Genomic DNA, 22,220 nt, shown 5'->3' on the forward strand with positions numbered 1-22,220 from the left:
GGGACATTTACGGAGTGTTTAAGGGTTAAAAGTTTAAGAGTATCCGAGAGATCCCTATAGTTTAGGCCATTTGATCTACAAGCGTAACCAGTGATCTGTGAAATTTATGCTTGCAACTATGCAACTATGTGCTGTCAAGTGTTGAGTTCATTGTTAGTTTGAGGAAATCCAAGAACTACCTTGCGTATAGGTCATCGGATCTATCAATGATTCTTTAAGGTTCTCCAAGAACTTCCTTGAGTATAGGTCATCGAAGATACGAGGAATACTGGTTGTATCTAAGAGCATTAAGAATGAGGTATATACTCACACAACCCCAGGCATCTACGTTCTATCAAGTAGTAGATTCTATGGTTTTATAGCATATCCGAGAATTCCCTGGAGTTAAGGCCATTTGATCTACAAGAGTAATCAGTGATCTATTGAAGCATTATGAATGAAATTTATGCATACACAGCCTCATGTAGCCATGTGCTATTAAGTGGTGAGCTCATTGCCAGTTTGAGGATCTCCAAGAACTTCCTTGAGTATAGGTTATCAGATCTACTAACGTATTGAGTTGTCTCTAAGAGATTTACGACTAAGGTTCACACTCACACAACCTCAGGTTACTAAGATCTATCAAGTTTTGTGTTCGAAGAATCTTCAATGGTCTCCTTCCTTGAGTATAGGTCGTCGAATCTACGAGGGCTACTAGTTGTATCTAAGAGCATAATTGATGAGATTCATACTCACCCAATGTATACTCAGAGCCTCAGAAGTCCCCTAAAATCCCTGTGAAACTTCCTGAAATACACTGAAACGCATTGAAATGCCTTGGAATACTTTTAAACGCCTCTAAACCCTAATTTATCCTACGTGAAATTCACCTCTTAAGCCCCCTCAAACTCACCGGAAATTTCCTGAAATGCCCTTAAGCGCATTGAAATGCCTTGAAACGCTTTGAAATGCCTTGAAACGCTTTGAAACGCTTCTGAAACCCCCATGAAACCTCCGCGAAATTCACCTGAGAGCCTCTGAAGCCCATTAAACTTTTGTGAAACCTCCAGAAACGCCTTGAAACGCTTAGAAGCGCTTTGAAACACTTTGAAACGCCTCTGAAACTCCTATGAAACCTACGAGAAATTCAGCTGCGAGCCTCTAAAGCCTCCTAAAACCTCCTAAAACCTTCTGGGATGCCCTGAAACGCCTTGAAACGCATTGAAACACCGCTTAAACACCTATAAAACCTCCATGAAATTCACCTGAGAGCCTCTAAAGCCCTCTGGAACCCCTTTGAAACCTCCTGAAATGTCCTGAAACACTCTGAAGTGTATTTAAATGCCTTGGAACGCTTTGAAACGCCTCTGAAATATCCATGAAACCTCCTTGAAATGCACCTGCGAACCTCTGAAGCCCCCTTAAGGACCACTAAATCTCCTGAAACGCCCTGAAACGCATTAGCACGCCCTGAAACTCCTTGAAATGCTTTGAATCGCCTCTTAAAGGCCCTTTGAAACCTTCTTGAAATTCACCTGAGAGCCTTTGAAGCCCCTCCAAGCCCCTGTGAAACCTCCTGAATCGCTCCGAACCGCCCTGAATCGCTTCGAAACGCCTTCGAACGCTTTGAAACGCCTCTAAAACCCATTTAAAATTTCCGCGAAATTCACCTGGGATCCTCTGAAGCCCCCCCAAAAACCCCTGTGAAACCTCCAGAAACGCATCGAAACGCCTTGAAACGTTTTGAAACGCCTCTAAAATCCCTAAAAAAAACCTCCGTGAAACCTTCGGAAATGTCCTGGAATGCATTGAAACGCTTTGAAACGCCTCTGAAACCTCCATGAAACCTACGTGAAATTTACCTGTGAGACCGTGAAGTCTGAAGCCCTCTTATGTCCCTCTTAAACCTCCTGAAACGCCCTGAAACGCATTAAAAGGCCCCAAAACGCCTTGAAACGCTTTGAAACGCTTTGAAACGCTTTGAAACGCTTTGAAAGGCTTTGAAACGCCTTGAAACGCCTCTAAACCCCATATTAAACCTCTGTCAAATTCACCTGCGACCCTCTGAAGGCACCCTTAACCCTCATGAAACTTCCTGAAAGGCCATGAAACGCCCTAAAAAGCATTGAGACACCTAAAAACGCTTTAAAACGCCTCTGAAATCCCCATGAAACCTCCGTGAAACTCACCTGAGAGTTTCTGAAGCCCCACAAAACCTTCCTGAAATCTCTTGAATTGTCTTGAAACACCTCTGAAACACAAATGAAATCCTTGTGAAAAGCACCTGAAAGCCTCTGAAGCTTCCTAAAATACTTCTGAAACCTTCATCGAATCCATTTGGGTAAAAAATCTATTTAGGTAGTCCCGACTCGTCGCGTAAATGGAGGTTCGGGTGTACTTTTGTTGATTATGTTTTATCTTAAATGTAATGTTAAGCAAATAAATTTATATGTTTGTATCTTTGTCTGTTTTCGTATACTTGTCTTCGAAAGTTTTAAATCACCATGGATTTTTAGCCTTGCATATTTTTGGAAACATTGATTAAGGGAATCGTACAGAAGTTTTTGGAAGAACTGCTGATGAGAAGTATGAAAAAAAAATCCTGGAGGAATCCCAAAACAAATTTGTTGAAGATTTCCCAGATGATGGGAAGCTTCAGATAAATTCCAAGATAAATTTCTGACGGACTATGTAGAATATTTCACAAATATTTAACAAAATCCATGTTAAGGGTCACACAAAGTCAGATAAGCTCGACAAACGCCGGCTCCTCCATGTGTTCAGAAAACTTTTGTAGGCAATAACTCCGGTAAAAAATACGCCTGTTGGCTGGATTTTTTCAGTGTGTTTGACCAATAAATCTTGCGCCGGGGCCCGTGGCGTAGTTGGTCACACGTTCGCTTCATATGCGGATGGTCATGGGTTTGATTCCCAGCCCCGGCACTTGCAATTTTTCGTCAGTTGCTTTTCCCCCGAGAGCAACTGACACTGACCCTCTTCTGAGCCCCATGGCTCAAACGGACCCGGATACCTGGACATCGGCGAACTTCTACTCATAATGGAACCCCAATCGGACTGGAAAGGAACAGCGGCCATCCATAATCATCCTTGTGCTCATCATTCTACTAGGTATAAAGTAGAAAAGGTGAAAGCAGCAGAAAGGCAACCAGTTCGATGAAGTAGAATAGAATCTAGGCGCTGTACAAAATGTAAGTGCAGCTGTCAATTGAAATTGCTCACGTAGTGTCCCAGTGGACAATAGAGCTGTAAATTAGGTTAAGTGATTAAGAATAAAAAAGGAGGCACCAATAAATCTATGTCTGGTAATACTTGGTGATTCCGGACCTTTCTGGCGATTTTTTTTTAAAGAATTTCCTAAGTTCATCTTATTTGTTCGTAAGTGTTCACAGAACAATACACAAAACCACACGCATTGTCCTAGTCCAAACCCCATCTGAGGCACTTCGTGCACATAAATTATTAAAGTTATATAGTCGTTGACTGAGTTTTTATTGTCTTGACTCCAACCATCTAACACCGGTGACACTACTAAGAACTGTCCTACCTCAAGCAATGACCATCCGAGACATAACCAAGTGGCAAACCTTCCGGTAAATATTTGATCACACATGTGCTGCCACAAAGAGGGCCGCCGTAATGGGGCACACCAAGTATGTATACAAATCTATATGTTCCAGCCAATTGTGAGACCCTGGAAACAAAGTCCCTACAAAGTCGCAAAGCTTTCCGATTCTCTCTCGCTGTTGTTGCCGTCTGGTAAGCGGATTAGCCTTAGTTGAGCTGTAATTAGCGGAAGGATTTTCGCTCAAACACAAGCCAGACTGTCGTTGTCGTCGGTCGAGCTGTGGAATGTGGCGAATAGTTAGATTTTTCTCGGAAATTATACGCCTTGATACATACATGTGGCATGTGATTATGCTTTGGTCCTGTTGACACGTAGCGGCTTGGAAGGAAATTGTTGTCATTATCATAAGGTGAAAGTATTTAAACATGTGTTTGACTCATGGATTCCTGGACATGGTTTTTCATTCTAGGTACATTGTGTGTTTTCTAAGCAAAGCAACATAAATACAGTCCTTCTCCTCACAAACTCATGACATTGATAAAACTTTCAGTGTAGCTGCTCGTACATATGGCACGATATCATCAACCGCCAGCCGGTCTATTCTCACGAATGTCAATAGAACGGTATCAATCAATCACGCGTCCACTCCCACACTAAATGTCCCCCGTTATTTAATCAACCAAACAATTCCCTTTTAAGTCCACCTTAGCATACACGATAAGTAGTCTCGAAATAGCGACAAATGAATTCATAACTATGAGGTTGTACCTTGCGCCTCGGTGACACCCATTCATACACACCTAGCTCCATAATAAAGCCGACGTGCTGATTCACCATTAAAATGTCATAAATCACATACACCTCTCTCGATTGACATCAAATGGAAGCGATTTATATTTGATGTATGGATGTGTGGCGTGAAGGGCGTAAATCATTCATCATCATTATGTTGATCGAAGCTCAATCGCGCACTCATACACAATCGATGATGGCACAAAAGGGGTCCATTACAATGACGAAACATACGTCAATATTAGTCTACGAGTTTGAGTGCACAATGAAGCCGTGATATACGGTTATGGTGTAATTGGGTGCTTTTGACGATGTATGCTAAATGTCCGCATTTTGAATTATTAACGTAGTATTTACTATTCCTTCTATTGAATCTATTCCAAGATAAGTATCTTTCTCGATTGCAGCCCAGGATCGGCTAATCGCTTCCAGTAACACTGGACATTGAGTTGTCTTAGGTCCTTAGAAATCGTGTGTGCAGCATGCTATGGTATCGCCAACTTCTACGTGGTTGTCTAGGTTCCGGGTCATTTGAATTTTGAATTTGGTAGAACGCCGTTTGCCGAGCGCCATTTGGTCGTAAGGGTCGTTGGCCAAATGACATTCGGCCAAATGGCCGGTCATCGGCTTTCTATACTGCATATTACCTTTATCTGTCGTTCTTTCGAAACATGTATGTGCGACGTTGTCAGCCCAACGAAGTCTGTCATGCGCCTTGAAATGCTCCAGAAACTCCCTGAAATCCTGAAACGCCAATGGATCGACGCTGGAACTCCCCTGGATATTTTCTGAATTCACCTGACAACCCCTGGGACACCCTTTGGACGCTTTTGAAACACACCCGGAGATCCCCTGAAACCCTCTGAGCTCCCCTTCAAACATCCCTGGAACAACACTGAAACTCCATGAAATCGCTAGGACTTCCTGAAACACCTTTGAAACGCCATTGGAAACTTCTTGAAACCACCTGAAACGTCCTGGAAGTTTGAAACTCCGGATGTCCCAGAAATACTCTTGAAAGTCCATGAGCACCTTGAAATGCTCCTGAAATTCACTGAGTCCTTCTTAATACCTTCTTAAATCACCTTGGAATCTTCAAAAACTTTAAAATCTCATTCACCCATATAAACACAGAAGCTAAAAAGCTCACACTTGTCCACAAAGAGGAGGATAGGGGTCTGTGATATGTCCACATAAACAGCATTGATTTAGGATGTATTAATACTGTAATGAATTTGAATTCGTTTTTTTATAGGGCGTAAATTGGTTCGTTTTAGAGTTTCTTCAGCATGTATAACTTTTTTTGCAATTTCTCATCGTAATAGGCTGTTTTACCTCACGCATATCTGACAGGAAAACGCCTACTTTCCCGCACCAAATTAACAGTGCTGTAGGGTAAAAAATATAATTTGGACATGTATATAATTTGGACATGCACGGCGATGTATGCCTTGTTCCAGAGAGCTAATAAAAGTAGATACTTCTCAATATCGATTATTGGATCAAATAGACCCTATTCTGATGACTTACGTTGAAAATACGCTTAACAATTAAGAATTTACTTCAAAATTATCGAAAATGTAAATTATTTCACTAAAACCCCTCAAATGCACAGGTATGCAAGACGACATACACTTCACAGTCACATACAATATTCACCTCAAAATCGTTGAAATAATAATTGTAAGAAATTTAAAAGCTTTATTGCATTGAAACATGTTCAATAAAGAAGCATTAGGCAGCCAATCTCTTAACATTCATCTAGAACGCTTAAAATAGATGGTGTCCAAAATACATTTCAAGTTTTCTACTGTAAATATATCTTGGTCATCTGACGAACTACATGGGGATGCACTGCGATTGCATACTTGGAGGCGTATTCTGTGGGTCTGGCGATATTTCCTCGATTTTAACAAAAACTGTAATAGTTATCAAAATAAATGCCTGTTAAGCGGAGAAATTTGATTATTTGTAAGAAAATAATTGTTAATTTATGCTACTTCCATGATTTAGCAGTATTTATGGCTAAACATTGAGATAATTGCCCTGTCCAAATTATATATACCTCAGGGTGTCCAAAACATATATTCGGTGTCCAAAATGCAATTCTTACAGGCGATTAGAAATTGCGATTTTCTCAGCCTAAAATGTTTTCGTTAAGCTTTTTGTCACCAGGAACGCAAAGCACAATCATATTATAAGCGTATTAGTAATTTTGCAAAATAATTAATTGCTTTCTAAGGAAGCTAGGGGACGATTTTTTCAACGTTGTCCTCAGCCTGTCCAAAATACATGAATTACCCTAATGGTTCATTACAGCACTGATTTGCGTTGCGTAATGAACCATTACAGCACTGTTTTCAGTTTTGATCAACTTCTTGATGCTTTCTGGATGCAGTTTTGAAAAATTGTGACAACTGCACAGTATAACCTGCTATGATCAGATTTTCTTAAACATGTATATGAGCATCAGTATGCAGTTTGATGAAAAAGTTTTGTTTGAAACTTCCCTCAAGCGGTAATTTATGAACTTGCAAAAAAACGTTGTACGCAACTCGGTGCAGAACTCGATTTTTACAGCACTCGTCGTAATTATCCAACTCGGCAAGCCTCGTTGGATAAATGTACAACTCGTGCTGTAAGAATCGTCATTCTGCACCTTGTTGCGTAAACTACTATTGCAAAACATATTTGAAAATTATATTTTACATATAGTGGAGCAAAAATTGGGCTTCAAAGCGGTGAGTCGAAAAAAAGAGCATCCAACATTGCACTGGTTTTCACAAGTTCCTACCTCATGTTTCCACGGGTCAATCGATGACAAAGACCGCCAGCTAAGAGGTGTGTGCTTAGCTGGTAGTGCAGCCTGGGCACTGTTGACTTCAGCTAAATTGAGGAGGTACGTCTCGAGCGTCTGTTCACCAAGGAGGAGCGGCTCAAACAGCGTCTGATCTGGCATCCAGCGGCTGAGTATGAAATGCTCCTCCATCGGAAGCTATACCTAAGGTCAACAACCTACTGTTTCTAAAACCAAAAATCCGTTACAGAAACCGAAAATGAAAATTCCGAACTGATTTAATGGTAACGACTTTTAGCGCGAAACGACGGACAAGAATTGGAACTTTGAATGTATTAGCCCAGCAGGGTAAACTGGCCCAACTAGCCAATGAGGCATGCCGTACGAAGCTTGAGATCCTAGGACTGAGCGAAGTCCGTTGGCCGAGCTTTGGAGAACACAGATTGGCGTCGGGTAAAAATCTGACCTACGAGGTGAACACGCTCCTCGCCACCGTGGAGTTGGTTTCCTGCTCAGCGCTCACGCCCACGTTGCGCTCATGAAGTGGAAAACTATTCATGAGACGATAATTGTAGCCACATTCAGAACACGGGCTCAAAACCTTATCATGATTCAATGTTACGCGTCAACCGATGCTGCCGAATTACAAGACAAAGAGAACTTTTACAGCTAACGGAATGCTGTCGTGGACAAGATTCCGAAAGGTGATATCAAGATCCTAATGGGCGACTTCAACGCGAAGGTTGGTTCAGACAACTCGGATTATGAACACATCATGGGACGCCATGGTTTCGGAGAAATGAGCGAAAACGGAGAGCTGTTTGCAGAGTTTTGTGGCAACAAAGATATGGTGATTGGGGGATCGCTCTTTCCTCGTCGACCAGTGCACAAAGTGACATGGATTTCCCGTGATGGCGTTACGGAAAATCAAATCGACCCTGCATCAACCGAAAACGGAGACGGAGCCTTCTTGATGTGCGGAACAAACGTAGCGCCGACATATTGCGTCCGACCATCATCTCCTAATCGACGAGATCCGACTGCGCATTGCCAGGATCCAGCGACAAGAGGAGAAAATCGGGCGCCGGTTCAACACACGCCAACTGGAAGACGCTGCGGTGAAAAGGTCCTTCGTCGAGGAGCTAGAGAACCGTGCTTCGAATATTCCAGAAGGTGGAAGCGTAGAAGATCAATGGAGCGCCATCAAGAACGCCTTCATCGCCACCGGCGTGAATAATTTGGATGAGCTACGCACTCGGAGAAAGCAGTGGACCACAGATGATACCTGGAGGAAGATAGAAGGAACGCCAAAACCGCGATAGAGCGAGCGAAAACACGAGGAGCCAAAGCCGTAGCCCCTTAGCGCTATTCGGCTCTCGAGAAGGAAGTTAAACGCTCATGTAGACGGGACAAAAGAGCGTGGGCGGACTCTCTAGCCGACGAAGGCGAGAAAGCCGCAAACACAGGCGACATCCGTTTCTTCTACGATATCTCACGCCGCCTTAGTAGGACCAAGATGAATGTTACGATGCCCGTGAAAGACACGTCAGGACAGTTACTGACCGACCCGGCTGACCAGCTGAAATGCTGGTTCGAGCACTTTGGAATCCTTTTTCAAGTGTCGGTCACGCCATCAACACCTCAGCATGAACCGTCAAGGGTTCAACGCATTACCTGTGTCAACACCGAAGCTCCATCAGTGCAGGAGATAGAAACAGCCGTCCGTAGCATGAAATCGAACAGGGCCCCAGTGTGTGGACCATATTGTCACGCTCCGTATCATTCTGAAGCAAATCAATGAATTCCAAGAATCTCTCTACCTGGTGTTCATTGATTATGAAAAAGCTTTCGACCGTGTCAATCACGGAGATATGTGGGAAGCCCTCAGGCGCAAGGGTCTTCCTTAGAAAATCATCGGCCTCATTAAAGCAGGGCATTTTCGTGCAGAGTACTGCACAACGGTGTTTTGTCCGATCCCATCCAGGTCGTTGCTGGAGTGAGGCAAGGATGTATACTATCACCACTACTGTTCCTCATCGTAATCGACGAGATCCTTGAAGGTGCGATTGACCGAGAACCAAATCATGGATTGCTGTGGCAGCCCATTACCATGGAGCACATAAATGACTTCGAACTGGTTGATGACATTGCTCTCCTAGCTCAACGGCGCTCTGATATATAGAGCAAGCTCGATGATCGTGCCAATCACTCCTTAGCAGCAGGTCTTACCATCAACGTCAACAAGATCAAATGGTTGGATGGAAACACCTTTCCAGCTTTACAATAGAGGTAATTACGTTCAAATGTATGCGTGCCTTTTTAGTAGATGCAGTTGTGAAACTGCGAGGAAAATATTTGCACTCTTGCCCCGGACGTTAGTTTTATCATTACTTACCAGTTTTACCCTATTCGATTGGGTAATATTTACATATGCAATCTGAATAGCCTTTCAATCGGCATGCACTTTTATGTGAGGAAAAATTTGCGCTAGTGTTCGTGTGTTGAAATGTCACTTATCTCTATATCTGGGCAATCAAAGGTGAATGTTGAAAGTTTCCAATATCTTGGTAGCCAAATGGCGGCCGATGACGGTACCAAGATCGACATAGGTACACGGATCAAGAAGGCGAGGGCTGCTTTTGGGAGTTTAAGAAATGTATGGAAAACAACCAGATTAGTCGACGCACCCAAATCCGAATTTTCAACTCGAACGTGAAATCTGTGCTGCTATACACCAGTGAAACCTGGTGTGTATCAGCGGAGAACACGCAACGGCTGCAGGTCTTCATCAATAGATGCCTGCGGTATATAATTCGTGCATGGTGGCCTCTCAATTGGATCTCCAACGTGGAGCTCCATCGTCGATGTCATCGAAAGCCGATAGCGACAGAAATTCGGGAGCGAAAGTGGAGGTGGGTTGGCCACACTCTGCGCAGTGGCGGAAACGAAATCCGCAAGCAAGCGTTAGACTGGAACCCAGCAGGACGTCGCGGCACAGGCAGACCCAGATGCTCATGGCGGCGCAGCCTCAATCACGAAATCAAGCAAGTCGACAGAAATTTGACCTGGCCACAGGTTAAGGCGATGGCTGACAATCGCACAGGATGGAAATCTTTCAATTCGATCCTGTGCACTACCGTGGGTGCCCAGGACTGAAAGTAAGTAGTAAGAACAGAATATCGGTTTAAGGCGAAACTGGAAGCATTCCCTCACTTTTTGGTTTTGATTTTTTATTAAATAACGAAGCAATATTTTCAAAATCGGTTTTCGTGCACATGTAGAGTTTGGATCAAGGTGTCTTCTGATTTTTTTTTTGTAGTGGAAAATGTTTTCGTTTTTGCAGAAACTATTTTTGAACAAAATTTCACATAAAAATGGTTTCTGCAAAAATGGAACACATTATCCACCTCAAAAAAAAAATTCAGAAGATACCTTGATCCATACTCTACATGTGCACGAAAACCGATTTTGAAAATATTGCTTCGTTATTTAATAAAAAATCAAAAACCGAAAAAAATTAGAAAATGCTTCCAGTTTCGCCTTAAGCTCATTTGCTGAAATCTCAACCAAACGCTTGACGTTTGCTTGGCTTGACTTTTAACACAGTTAAATTGCGATTGCCGAGCGTTCGACAGTGTGAGTCGCGGCAAACGAATGCAAATTAGCCGAGCTCAACTGAGTGTGCAGCTCTATTGACCACTAGGGCACCTGAGTGATCTGGCTGAGACATCGATTTTTGAGAATCTATACGAATCGGATCAGCAGAATCGATTCACAGATTTAATCGAAATTTTTGAATCGATGTTTTCACATCGATTTGAAACCTGAAATATACCCTCACTTAATTATGGGAGATAAGATTCCCCCAGAATCCTGACAAGAATTCCTCCAAAATCCTTTTGAATATTCTCCCAGAATTTCCATAAAACCCTGGGTGGAATCAATTAGAATGCTGAGAATAATTCTGCCATAATCCCGAAAGGTATTCCCCAGAACTCTACGAGTGATTCCTCCAGAAGCCTGAGAGGCGTCATAAGAGGGATTTTTCCAGATTTTCGAGAGAAATATATTTAAGAACCTAAGAGGGATTTTTCCGAAAAAAATGATAAGGATTCTCCCTGGAAGATACTACGAAAACCTCTAGAATAGGATTCCCCAGCATCCTGAGAAGGATTCTCTCGGATTCTGGGTACCCCCAAATAAAACAAAAAAAATACCTCAGATTTCTCAAACACATTCACCCAGAATCGTAGAAAGGTCTCCCCTTAATTCCTGAAAGGGATTGTCCTAAAACTCTGAGAGTGATTCCTCTAGAAAACTTTAAATTATTGCATCAGAATCTCAAGTGAATCTTCCCATAATCATGTCAAGGATTCTCCCTGATTACTAAGAAAGATTCTCCCAGAATTCTAGAAGCAATTTCTGGGAGCAACTGCTCCAGAATACAGAAAACCGAATTCTACTGGGATTCTCGTAGAATGCAGAGAAGGATTTCGACCGAAACTTGAGAAGAATCACAACATTTATGCGAGAGATTCTCCAAAATCCAAATTTCTCTAGATGCTGCCCAGAATCTCGTGAGAGATTCTTCAATAATTAATAATTCTGAAAGAAAGTGCCCTAGAATCTTGAAAAATATAGCCCTAAAATCCCAAGGATTTCTCCAGAATCATGATACAAGTTCCCCAGAATATTGTGAGAAATTTCACCAGAATCCTGACGGAGATTACCTAAGATAGTCGAATTTAGTCGATACTTAGTGATATACCCCAGAATCTGTAAAGGGTCTTACGCAGAATCCTGAGAAGGATGCCACTAGAATCTTGTACGGGATTCCCCCAGAATCCTAAGAAATATTAGCCCAGAATTCTGTGAGGAATTTCGCCACAATTCTGGGAATGCTGAGTATAATTCTCCAAGAAGTTTGAGAGGAGTTCCTGAGAATGCTGAAAAAGATTTCCTCAGAATTTAGAGTGGGATCCTAAGTAAGGGTCTTCCAGAATCCTTAGATGAATAAACCCAGAACATCCAGAAATTTCCTAGAATCCTGATAGGGATTTCACCCTTGTTAGGGAACCCTGGTAGGGAATACCAAAAAATCTTGAAATGATTTCCCTTAAAATCCAGAGATTCCTTAGAATTCTGATAGGTATGCCCATATAATACTGCCGAGTAAAATTTCTCAAAAATTTAAAAGGGACTTTTCCATAATTCTGAGGATTCCTCTAGAATTCTGTGAGAGATTCCTTCAAAATGCTGAAAATTATCACACCAGCATCCTGACAGACATTATCCTAGAAAAGAGAAAAATACTCTTCCAATGGAAATTCTCCCTGAATTCTATTAAGGATTTCCCCAGAATTCTGGGAGAGTTTACTCCAGTTTTTGAGAGGATTCTCTCAGAATCTTTAGAGGATTTTCTCAGCTTCCTGAGATGGATTTTCCCTGAATTCAGGGATGGATTGTCTCAGAATCCGGAGAGATGTTTTTCCTCGGGATTCTCCCAGATTGCTCAGACGCATATCCCCAGAACTCCCTGGCGGATGCTTCAAGAATCCTGAGAGGAATTCTCCTAGAATCCTGAAAGAAATTCTCCTTCAGTATTGAAAGATATCCTATTAGAATTCTTAAAGAAATTGCCCCAGAACCCTGAAAAGAATCCTAAGAGGGGATCTTCAACATTATTAAGAGAAATTCATTATCTAGAATCCTGAGAGGGATTCCCAAAAAAAAAACAAAACCCGTAGATGGATTGACCTAGAATCCTGAGAAGGATGCGCTAGAATCCTGAAAGGGACTCTCTAGACCATAAGAAAGACTCCTCCAGAATGCTGAGAAAGATTCACTTTGACTCCTGGGAAGGATTTCCCAAGAAACTTGAGATGTACAGGTATACATTTTTGAATGGTTAAACTCTACAATGTTTTCTGTAAAAAAAAGAAATTCAATTTTTTTAATCGTAAGAAAAATCGAATGCATAATCGATTCGGTCGATTTCGTGGGGCTTCAACATCGATTCAAAAAATCGATTAATCGGAACAAAAACATCGATGTTGCGAACATCGATTCAAAATTGCCCAACGCTACTACACTTACATTGTGTACAGCGCTTAAATGTATTCTATACAGCTATGTCGGATTGGTTGCTTTTGTGCTGATTTCACTTTTGCGCTCTGTCCATGGTAGAATGATGAGCACGACGTTGGTGATGAGTGGCTGCACGATGCTAGTCCAGTACGATTTGGGATCCATTATGAGTTACCATTCACCGATATCCTATCATCTGGGTTCGTTAGAGCCCTGGCCAAGTTCGCAGGGGTTGACGGTATTAAGGTGAAGGAGTTTCATTTTGATTATTGTAATGTAATGTTCTTTAGTGAAACATATCACCTTTTTAACAGGCGCATTAACTCCAACGGTTCATCACGAACCGGCTGCTGCAGATGGAGTATGGCTGATCATATGCATCAGACATGCTCGATAAACAGGAAGAACCGCCGGGGCTCAGTAGAGTCTATTCCCAAGCAATAGTTCCAAGTCGGTTGGATTAGAGAAGGTTTTGATGATCGTTACAAATCCTGATAGAAGTATTATAGGATTTGTGACAGGTTTTGGAACCTTTTACAGCCAGGTGACTTCAAAATGTTGTTTGGGCTCTATTTCCCACGTTTCTCGGTTGATTTTGATAACTAATTTATTAATGTCATAGTCGCTTTTTCGAATTTTTACAATGTTAGTTGGTCATATTTTCTTTAAATAAAGCAATTAAAATCAACCGAAAAATTAAGAGTGGGAAGGAGATTTGCAGCACTTAATTGTGCTGATAGATTCGAAGCTAACATGCGAACACTTAAATGCATTGTTGACGTCAATGCGTTCGACGTGACATTTTGGACAAAAACTGACTGCTTTATATTAACTGAAGAACGTTACTTGTGTATGACTAGGTTGACATAGGCTACGCTTGAGAAAATGACATGGTTCATCTAGGTAGGACCGATAGGACAATTGAACGAATTTGAATATTTTTAATAGTATTTGTAGCGGGATGAAAGTTGACATGAAATCTTTAGGGGGACTCACTAAACAGATTAAATTGCTGCGTAAGCCATGATTTTCTGCTTATTTGAAATGTTTCATGATTTTGCGAATAAAATAATCAAAGATTGCCTTGGTGATCTCAACGTTTAATCAGTTTAATCAGTTTACGCTGTTAAGTGAATCCCCCTATTATTATTTTAAAATTTTATTGCAATCAACTGACCAACTTGGCGTATTTTTGATTATCTCTTAGATGTTCAGAAGTTCAGTTACATGTTTCTGTGGATTTTGGACCGATGACAATTTAAGGACACAAGAGATGAACAAAAGTAGAAAACGATTAGCGAAATCAAGAAAACAATTTGACACAGGGTCGACTATATTTTAACATACAGGGTTCGATTGATTCGATGAAAAAAAAAACAACATACGACAACTGACTTAACGAGGAGAAAAACATATTTAACCATACCACAAAATCAAACAAGGAGACAAACACAAACCGTGTGACCATAACACTATATAGGCAAATCCTGACTGACTGACCAATTGAAAACTTTCCAATCTTCTACCGTATCTTTCTGAGTCAGTTGCAACAGTGTCTTAATGGATATCATTTTCCGCGTACGGCTGGCAAACTGCTTCTGAAAGATTACGTACTCTTTTCTATCTTCGGGTCTAGTGTAGAGTTTTCAACTCTATTCAGAGTGCAGCTAGAAACCTAGCAAAAAAAAAAAAAAAAATCTGGGTTCGTTAGAGCCATAGGCTCGGAAGAGGGTCAGTGCCAGCTGCTGCCGGGGCAAAAGCAACTGACGAAATATTGCAAAACTGGGATCGAATCTATGACCATCCACTTATGAAACGAATGTGTGACCACTGCGCCACGGGCGTCGGCAATACGTTAGTGTTGTGTTTGAGAATTATGAGAAGTGTAAAAACAATTTTTCTCCTTTAGCAATAGCAGTATGATGGTTGAGAAAGCCCTTTTTTATAAATAAAATGCTGTAAGAATATTGTAGCTGCAGTTTCTGATGATTTAGCTTGAATCTTAGAATGCCGGTACTTTAAAGTACGTAGAACAAGTGGCTCCTGTATCGCAATTTGTGATATGCTTGTTATTGTCGGATATTCATAAGCCTGTCGAAAAGCATAAAACTGTGAGATAAATGCAGAAAATTCAAGCAGCGGTAGCGTGGCAGCAGAAAAAGCAAGCACATTCGAATGAAGAATTGCAGAAATAAGCCAGCAAATGCGCATTCACACGATGCAGTCCTATTGTATTGCAGCTGAATGGTAAAAATTGCACAGGCGAAAGACAAGATCAAGAGCGCAGAGCAAAAACGACGGCGAGAGAAGGGATATTAAAAAAAGAGTCTAAAGATAAAAATGAGTGAAAAGGGTTTATTCCGCCGATTCCACCGAGCGAAGAAAAATTCCCTGATGGAATTGTGCGGAATTCACCCTTTGCACCACATACCATCGACAACGGTGGAGGCGACGGCGTCAACGGACGACTGGAGGAAGCTTGGAAAGAAGCGCCACGGAATTCCTCTTGGAATGTCACTCGGAAGAGAATGGCAACCGTCGTCGTAGTGGACGTCGTCGGTACTGACGGCAATAATGGGAGGTAATCCGCCGACTGGTTGGTACGATGTGTGGAAAATGATGGACTCAGTCGAACCAGAGCAACGTCAAACCTGCGGGGAGAAATGGGAGAAATTGGATACATATACCAGAACTGGAGTTAGTTTGAAGTTAGTTTAGAAAAAACTGTGTTCATTTTCAGATACTACAATATTGCAGTGCTTTTAATAAAAGGTTGAAATTTTCAAGGAGAGTAAAGTTGATTGCTTTTCGAAATTGGAAGCTACTTACGTTCAGTTACATATCATATTACATATAATACTGTACTACGCATTGTGTATGTATATCATGGAACTTTTTTTATGGATTCAAGCAGAATGAATCTTTCACAATCATATTTTCCAGTACAATAAGTTAAATCTCATGAAAGAGTATCCAATTTGTCTTTTGTGTTGGCACAATGTGCGTGTACGGAAGGCTTCAGCAAATGGAAACATAATAATCATCATCATTCAAGACGTAATCTTCCATCCTGGCACGGACTATCATCATCTACCCATATTTCTCACATCGCCCTTAACATCACACCATACATCACCGTATTCATACCGGTTGCGTATTATTCGGTGTCGATTGGTAAACCAAAGCAGCAGATAATCCTCGCATTTTTTCGAGCAACGAGAACGTGCCCAATTGGGTTGGATTGGCGTTGCGTTCCCGAGGGATTCACTGGAAGAAACTTGGTCCCCGATTGAACCGAACGAGGCGAAACCCGTAGATGCCGTTAATCATCGCACTCGATTAGATCACCTCACGCAAAATCAAACCCAGGATGTGAAGACCACTATACCTAAGAGAGATTCTCCTTTATTTCCACAGAACGCAAAGCCATCAATTCATAGTTTGATTTCTGATTTCAGGAATCGCCTCTCCACCAGGATAAAGAACACGGTTGTAACATTAACGTGATTTCCGGCGGGAATAATTTATACCTCTTCTTCCGAGCAGAGATTCGTTTTTCGATTCCGGGCGAAAGCGCACTTTACTATCTGCTTAATCTAGCAGACACTTTGCATTCGATGGATCTCTACCTACAGGAAGTGCAAATCAGAAAACGTTTCTGATGCAAGTGGGCGCTGCTTCCACTGCTTCAAGGGGATTCCGATCGGAAGTTCTCCTCTCGAGAAAGCGACGACTTCTATCAAATGAAGAAGGATTGTATCTTACTCTGTTCCCCCCAGAGAGTAACAGGAGCTACCAATGTCAAACATTGTGCAGACTAAACGTTCTGAGATTATATCACTTTGCGTTAGGTGCCGAACTGTCGATTTGTGATGTGAGTGAATGCAATTTGTGTATAGATTTGGATTCATGTTTGCATACTTTGTAGTGGGAAATGCTCCAACAGAAGGAAAGCATAGACCCGGTTTTTTTTCTAGTGCCTTAGCAGATATGGAGACTTCTTGGAGCTACAAAAGCGACGAACAAAAATTTGTTTCTTTGTTTTAAACAGTATTTGAGCAATCTGAAACATAAAATTAATGTGTAATTACCAAAAATGGGGGTTTGCGGAGCCTCCTAAGTAAAACGTGGGAGCCCGGGGCCCACCCCTACATCCCTCATCGGGAGTCATTTATTTTAATACTAGCTGCATCAACGTTGAACCATTCGTCATTGAAATCATTGCCATCATCAAGAATTTGAAAGCAGTTTTCTCGTTCAAAACAAAAGTTTTTGCCATGAAAATGTGTTCACTGCATTCCACATGAGGAATGGAATACAGTGAATATATTTTCATGGTCATTGTTTTGATTTGCAGTGAAAAAACTGCTTTTCGTTTTCCGAAAAATGATCACGGATGCTTGAGCCTTAAAATTGCTTGATAAATCTTCATAAAACTATGCCTTGCATTGCTTTTTTGAATGATTCCTGCACAGGAAAAAATAATCATGTAAAATTCAGCGAAAAATCATGCACATAAAGGGAATGCTAGAGTCAGTGCATATTTACATGAGATATCATGTAAAATTACGTTACGTTCGTGTAAATTTCCGCTAATACTCGCGTAGCCGGTTCGTGTCCATGATGGTTTACGCGATGGTTGGCGGAAATTTACACGATGGTAATGAAATTTTACATTTTACCTCATGTAAAAGTGCACTAACTCTAGGATTCCCTTTATGTGCATGATATCTCGCTGAATTTTAATTACATATTTTTTCTGTGTGGCCTTTATGGTATCCATACATGTATAAGGACTCAAAATATAATCAAATTGATAAAAAAATGTTTTGTATGGGAAAATTTGGCCATTTATTTTCAAAAACTCATATCTCAATAACTAAAAAATAAACATCTCTGATATTTTTTTTATTTGTATCGCCAAATTTCCTGAATTTTTTGATAAAAAAAATAAAACCAGGGTACCTTTTGGGTTCCGGGACCATGAAAACGTGAAAAAACTAATATATTTGCATATTTTTTGCACAAAAACACAATTTGGCCCATTCAATATATTTTTTTCCTAAAATTAGTATTACGTAGCTTTCAAATAAAAAATAAGTTTAACTGGTTCAAAAGTTATGATTTTTTGAAAATTTTTAGTTTTAAAAAATCTTGATATTTAGGACCACGCAATCTGAAAATTGGCCACATTAATGACGAAATAAAAAACCCAGATTAATCCACCTAGTGGTGATAGTGCCTTTCTCGTCGAATATGTACTCTTAAACTTTTCTTCGACGTTAGCCAAAATGTTCCTGAATCCTGAAAACACTTTACACTTGCAACAATTTTAACAAAGCCATCATCGATTTTCGAAACTTATTGATGATACATATTCCGATGTTATGTTCAACAACAAAACAGAGCAGAAAAAGATCAGACCTCTTAGTTGACTGCTCGACCACCTTAACCCTAGTCGTGTATTGGGGTCATTGTGACCCCATTCCATCCACTCCGGCAGCGGGGTGAGCGTCAGCTAATGCTTGAAGAAGGTTAACTTTATTCACAAACACAGATCATTTTGTGATCTTCGCCAATATTTATTTCAGCACACTTTAGGCTATATTTTATTATCATTGGTAACACGATTCATGTAAAAATTGACCTTCCTACGAGAAAAATGCAGAAAATGTAGATTTTCCATTCAAATTTCAATCGCAATGAGAAGAGTGAGGGCTCAACCAGCCGCACCAAAATTGTGAGCAGTAATTTTAGAAGCATAAGGAGATTGGAGATAGAAAAACTGTATAAGGTTGATGCGATTAAATTATATTTTGGTCACGATTTCGTTCTCTCACATATATGAAGACTTTGATCATTTCTTCATTTATAATCTTACCCAACGTTTACATGCTATCAAAAAAGCCACAATTTGATTTTTCGCTTTGACATTTATTTTGTTAACCTTTAAAATTCCCCTATTTGATGTGCAGCTTGCATGGGTTTGGTTAAATTTTACGTTTGACTACTTCCGGCGGGACACCTGGAACTGATTCCGGTTGTCTCAAATATGGTCTTAGGCTATGATTTTGTCAATTGTTCATCACGTGACCTGAAAAGCAGGAAATTGATGTGCTATTTTCTCGCTAACCGTTCGGCAAATTTTCGAAAATGCCGCGATTTTATGTATCGCATGCATGGTTTTGGTTCACTTGTATCAAATCACACCCGCAACCGATTCTGAACTACTGTGGCCTGAGACTATTTTCATGTTGACCGTTCATCAGATTATCAAAAACGCCGCTATGGTTTAGTTCCTTTCTATATTTTACCACTTCCGACGCGTTACTCGTCTTGTCACCAGTTCTGGAACACTACCGGTTCTCCCAAATATGGTCTGAGATTATTTGTTGGTTAACCGTTTATCTTGTTACTGAATAAGTCATCGATATGTCGCATGTATTGGTTCTCTTTTACATTTGATCATTTCTGGCGGGACACCCGTAATCAGTTCCGTAACACACTGATAGGGCTTGCGTCTATTTTCTTGCAACTATTCATCATGTTACCTAAAAAGCCGTGATTTGAGGTATCGCATGCATGGGTTTGGTGTCACTTCCGGCCCGGAGCCGGTTGCGAAACACTACCGATAGTCTCTTAAATAGTCTGAGCCTATTTGCTTGCTAAAGTTTATGAGGTTATCAAAAAAGCCATGGGTTTGGTTCAAATTTATATTTAGCCGCTTTCGGAGGGAACTAGTTTCGGCACTACTGACAGTCCATAATGTGGTCTTACACACACACACACACACATACACACAAACACACACATACACACACAGACATCACCTCAATTCGTCGAGCTGAGTTGATTGGTATATGTGACTTGACCCTCCGAGCCTTCTATCAAAAAATCGTTTTTGGAGTGAACATATAGCCTTTCCAGTACACTTAGTGTACGAGAAAGGCAAAAAATACAGGTCTAATGATTTCCGATGGACTGCAAACCCACCAAGTTTCACGATAATCGGAGTTGCACTATATCGTTTTTCTATGGAATACTGTATATGTAACTTTTGTGTACTGTCCTATATTTGCATCTCCATACGTGCAATCGATTTCTTATAAGTGGATGCACTATCTAGGATTCTTTTGGAAGTAATAGTTTTAATTTTTCAAAAATTCTTTTAATAACTTTTCAAAAAAAAAAATCTTAAGAAAACCAAATTTTTTTAACAGATTCAAACAAACATTCAAGAATTTATCCGGAAGTTCATTCAATAATTCTTTCAGAAATCCCCCTAAACATTTATTCAAAAACTTTTCCATAGCTTTCTTTAAAAAATCTTTCAGAGCTTCGCACAGAAATTCTTTAGAAAGATTTTCAGAAAACATATCGAAAATTCCTGCATAAATTTCTCCAGGAATTCCAGCGGAAATTTCTTCAAGGAATCATTTAAAAATCACCATTTGATTTCATTTTTGAAAACAAATTCTTCTAAAATTGTCTTACTTTAAAAAATCCTTCAAAAATCCCACCGCTTCAGAAGTTGTAGGCAGCATTAGTTTATAAAATCTTGCGAGAATTGCTAAAGAAAATCTTTCTGAAAGTTTTCTTGATATTTATTCAGAAAAAAATCCATAATTTACTTTAGAAAACCCTTCGAGAGTTTTTCCGAAATTCTTTTGAAACAATTTTTCACGAATTAGTTCCGCCTATTTCTCAAGATAATGTTTTAGAAGTACCTCCAGAGATTTCTACTGAAATTCTGAATTCATATCTGAAAATCTTCCAGAAATTCCTTTAGTGAATTCTTCTTAAAATGATTCTAAGATTCACTGGGAATTTTCTCCGGGAATTCCTTTAGACACTGCACTATGGCATTTCTCAAAATTATAAGAAGGATTAATTTACGGTGTCTTCCATGACCTACCTCAAAGATAGCCTTAAATTTATTATTAACTACTTAGAGAATTTGTTTTCGCTAGAGATTCGTTAACAAATTTCTTCGAAGTTTCCTTTAGAAAACCTTTCACAGTTTTCCTCGGTTATTCATTTATGGATTCTTGGAAAATTTTACATTGTTTCCTTGAAAAATCTGAAAATAATTCTTGCTGAATTGTTTTGAAAATTTTGAAGAATACCTTTCGAACTTTTCTTAGAATTTCTTCAGAAATTCATCCTGAGATTTCTTTACGGAATCCTAAAGGTAATGAGTTTAGAGCTTAGAGCTTAGACTGACTGCACATACCTATGGTTGCTACTCGGTGATTGACTCGAACCAATGACAGTTGCACAATGAATCAACTGAATAATTGACTGGGAGTGGTCAAAATTCTCCAAGGATGGAAGAAAATCACTTCAAGCGATAAATGATACAGGATACGAATAATCCAAGATAGCCTTGTTCTTGCAGTAGCATGATGCCGACGCCTCACACCGTGCTCGTACCACAGAGCAATCAAAGCATCTAATGCACGCTTTATCGCGTGATGACCCGTTATCGGATCATGTTACAGGTCGTGATAAATTCTATTCATCACAATTTAGGCAACTTATGCACCCGTAAACCGCATTCTTTATTAGAGATAATAGATTCATAAGCATTAGACCTGTTCACTTTTTTGACCTACCCGTGTCACATCAAATTATCAATCCACATGCAAAAACTAGGCTTCAGTCCAAAAATGAGCCAAATCGATAACGGTTTAGAGGTGTATCAAATCAATTTTGTGTTTTTTCGAGCATTTTCACGAAAATGTACTTCAATATCCAGAAAATTGCACCAAAAAGGTACCGAAAATACCGTTAAAATATAGTTAGAACAATACTCTACAACTTTGCCGAAGACACTACGGTGTTTAAATTGCGTATTTCAAAGTTATTCAACAATTTTCGTTAAAAAATCATGAAAAAATACAACATTTTTACGATTTTTCATGTAAAAGTTATGTAATTTTACATTGTTTTAAGTGACTAATTTTATGAGCTATTGCT

At 40.2% G+C, this 22,220-nt stretch overlaps 1 protein-coding gene across 3 annotated transcripts in view; it reads right to left on the bottom strand.

Moving 5' to 3' along the window:
* LOC109409049 (uncharacterized) overlaps positions 1-22,220 on the bottom strand; it is a 699,030-nt gene that overhangs the window by 187,876 nt on the left and 488,934 nt on the right. For all 3 annotated transcript variants that reach the window (XM_062858932.1, XM_062858935.1, XM_062858934.1), the window contains exon 3: positions 15,673-15,892. In XM_062858932.1, the coding sequence (XP_062714916.1) occupies positions 15,673-15,892 (220 nt within the window). The remainder of the gene's footprint in view (positions 1-15,672; positions 15,893-22,220) is intronic.

This window comes from Aedes albopictus, chromosome 3 (genome assembly GCF_035046485.1).
Source record: "Aedes albopictus strain Foshan chromosome 3, AalbF5, whole genome shotgun sequence".
Lineage (NCBI taxonomy): Eukaryota > Metazoa > Arthropoda > Insecta > Diptera > Culicidae > Aedes > Aedes albopictus.